General features: G+C 35.2%; 1 protein-coding gene across 1 annotated transcript in view; it reads right to left on the bottom strand.

Moving 5' to 3' along the window:
* Nucleotides 1-230: 230 nt before the first annotated feature.
* SKIL (SKI-like proto-oncogene) overlaps nucleotides 231-1,335 on the bottom strand; it is a 13,060-nt gene continuing 11,955 nt past the window's right edge. Inside the window, exon 6 of the mRNA XM_008937736.1 lies at nucleotides 231-392. Within this exon, the coding sequence (XP_008935984.1) occupies nucleotides 231-392 (162 nt within the window). The remainder of the gene's footprint in view (nucleotides 393-1,335) is intronic.

Genomic DNA, 1,335 nt, shown 5'->3' with positions numbered 1-1,335 from the left:
AGAAAAACACCAGTACAAATAAATGCAGATTTTCATCGGTTAGGAAAATCTAAAAATGTATACCTATCTATCCCTATTTACTTATATATATGTATATCTTCATCTGGACTTGTCCAGGAAATAGAAATCTGCAGAGAATGCTTTTTCTCATCACACAGAAACTGCTTACTATTCACTAAAAACCAAAACACCCTGTTTGAAGGACACAGTTGTGCTTCCTCTTCCAGCTTCTATTTTCCTTTCCCGTTTTTCGAAGATTTCAAGATCTGTAGCTTCAATTCCTTTATCATCAGCTCTAACTTTTCCCTTGCCTCTCGCTCTTGTCTCAGTTCATCTTGAAGTTCTTGTCTATCTGCCTCTGCATGATCCAATCTCTGTCTCAATTCTGCTAGCTGTGAAATACAGGAGAGATGACAGAGCAAATTTTAGCAAACTTACTTGTAAACATCCACTATTCATTTCAAGACACCACTGATGACCCCTCCAGGAATCAGATAGAAGTATTTCAGTTCACCAGTATTTATCAGCTCAACTTGTACTCTTAACCAGAATTCTGCAGTTACCTACTGTACCATTAGCAAATGACACCAATATACAAAACTGCATAAACATCATAAAAAAATGGGAAACTCTAAATACAGATAAATTGCAGTTATATGAACTGTGACACTAGATCATGTCCATAATACATATCACCTGTTAGGAAGACTGTGATGTCTACATCATATGTTTCACAAATCCCAGAATAAATAGCACTTTTTCATCTCCCCCATTCATTTTTTTTACCTGACAAAATATTATGCCTGTCTTTCAAAGCCTGAGTGCATTTCTAGAACAAGCAAAACCACCGAAAATGTTTTCTGATACCCTTTAGTATAAATGAGACAGAATTACCAGAAATGACACTCTGGAAATCTGAACATAACTGACTGAGAGTTTATGTGTGTGTCCAAATATAAACACGTCCACCAATATATTTTTTTTGTGAAATATTTTGTGTTTAAACACAGAAATAATTTTTTTTTTCATCTTTGGAGTACAGTAAAACTCAAACACCCTAGAGTGTTACCAAAACTTATTTACAGTGAGATCTGGAAACATCTGATGAATTTTTCAAGTGTGGGAAAGTTACTGTCAAATCGCTTACAGGCAACACTACCATTAGTTAAACCAAGGAGGATACTGGAAACCAGTTATCTTCTCTACCATTTATTAAAGGGGTTATTTCTTACAAAAAGACCTCACTGAATCAAAAAAATACATCTGCCTTTATAATCATAGACTCATAGAATGGTTTGGGTTGGAGGGGACCTTAAAGATCATCTAGTTCCAAGC

This window comes from Merops nubicus, unplaced genomic scaffold (assembly GCF_000691845.1).
Source record: "Merops nubicus isolate BGI_N331 unplaced genomic scaffold, ASM69184v1 scaffold453, whole genome shotgun sequence".
Taxonomy (NCBI): Eukaryota; Metazoa; Chordata; class Aves; order Coraciiformes; family Meropidae; genus Merops; species Merops nubicus.
This window is presented reverse-complemented; position numbering and strand designations above follow the sequence as displayed.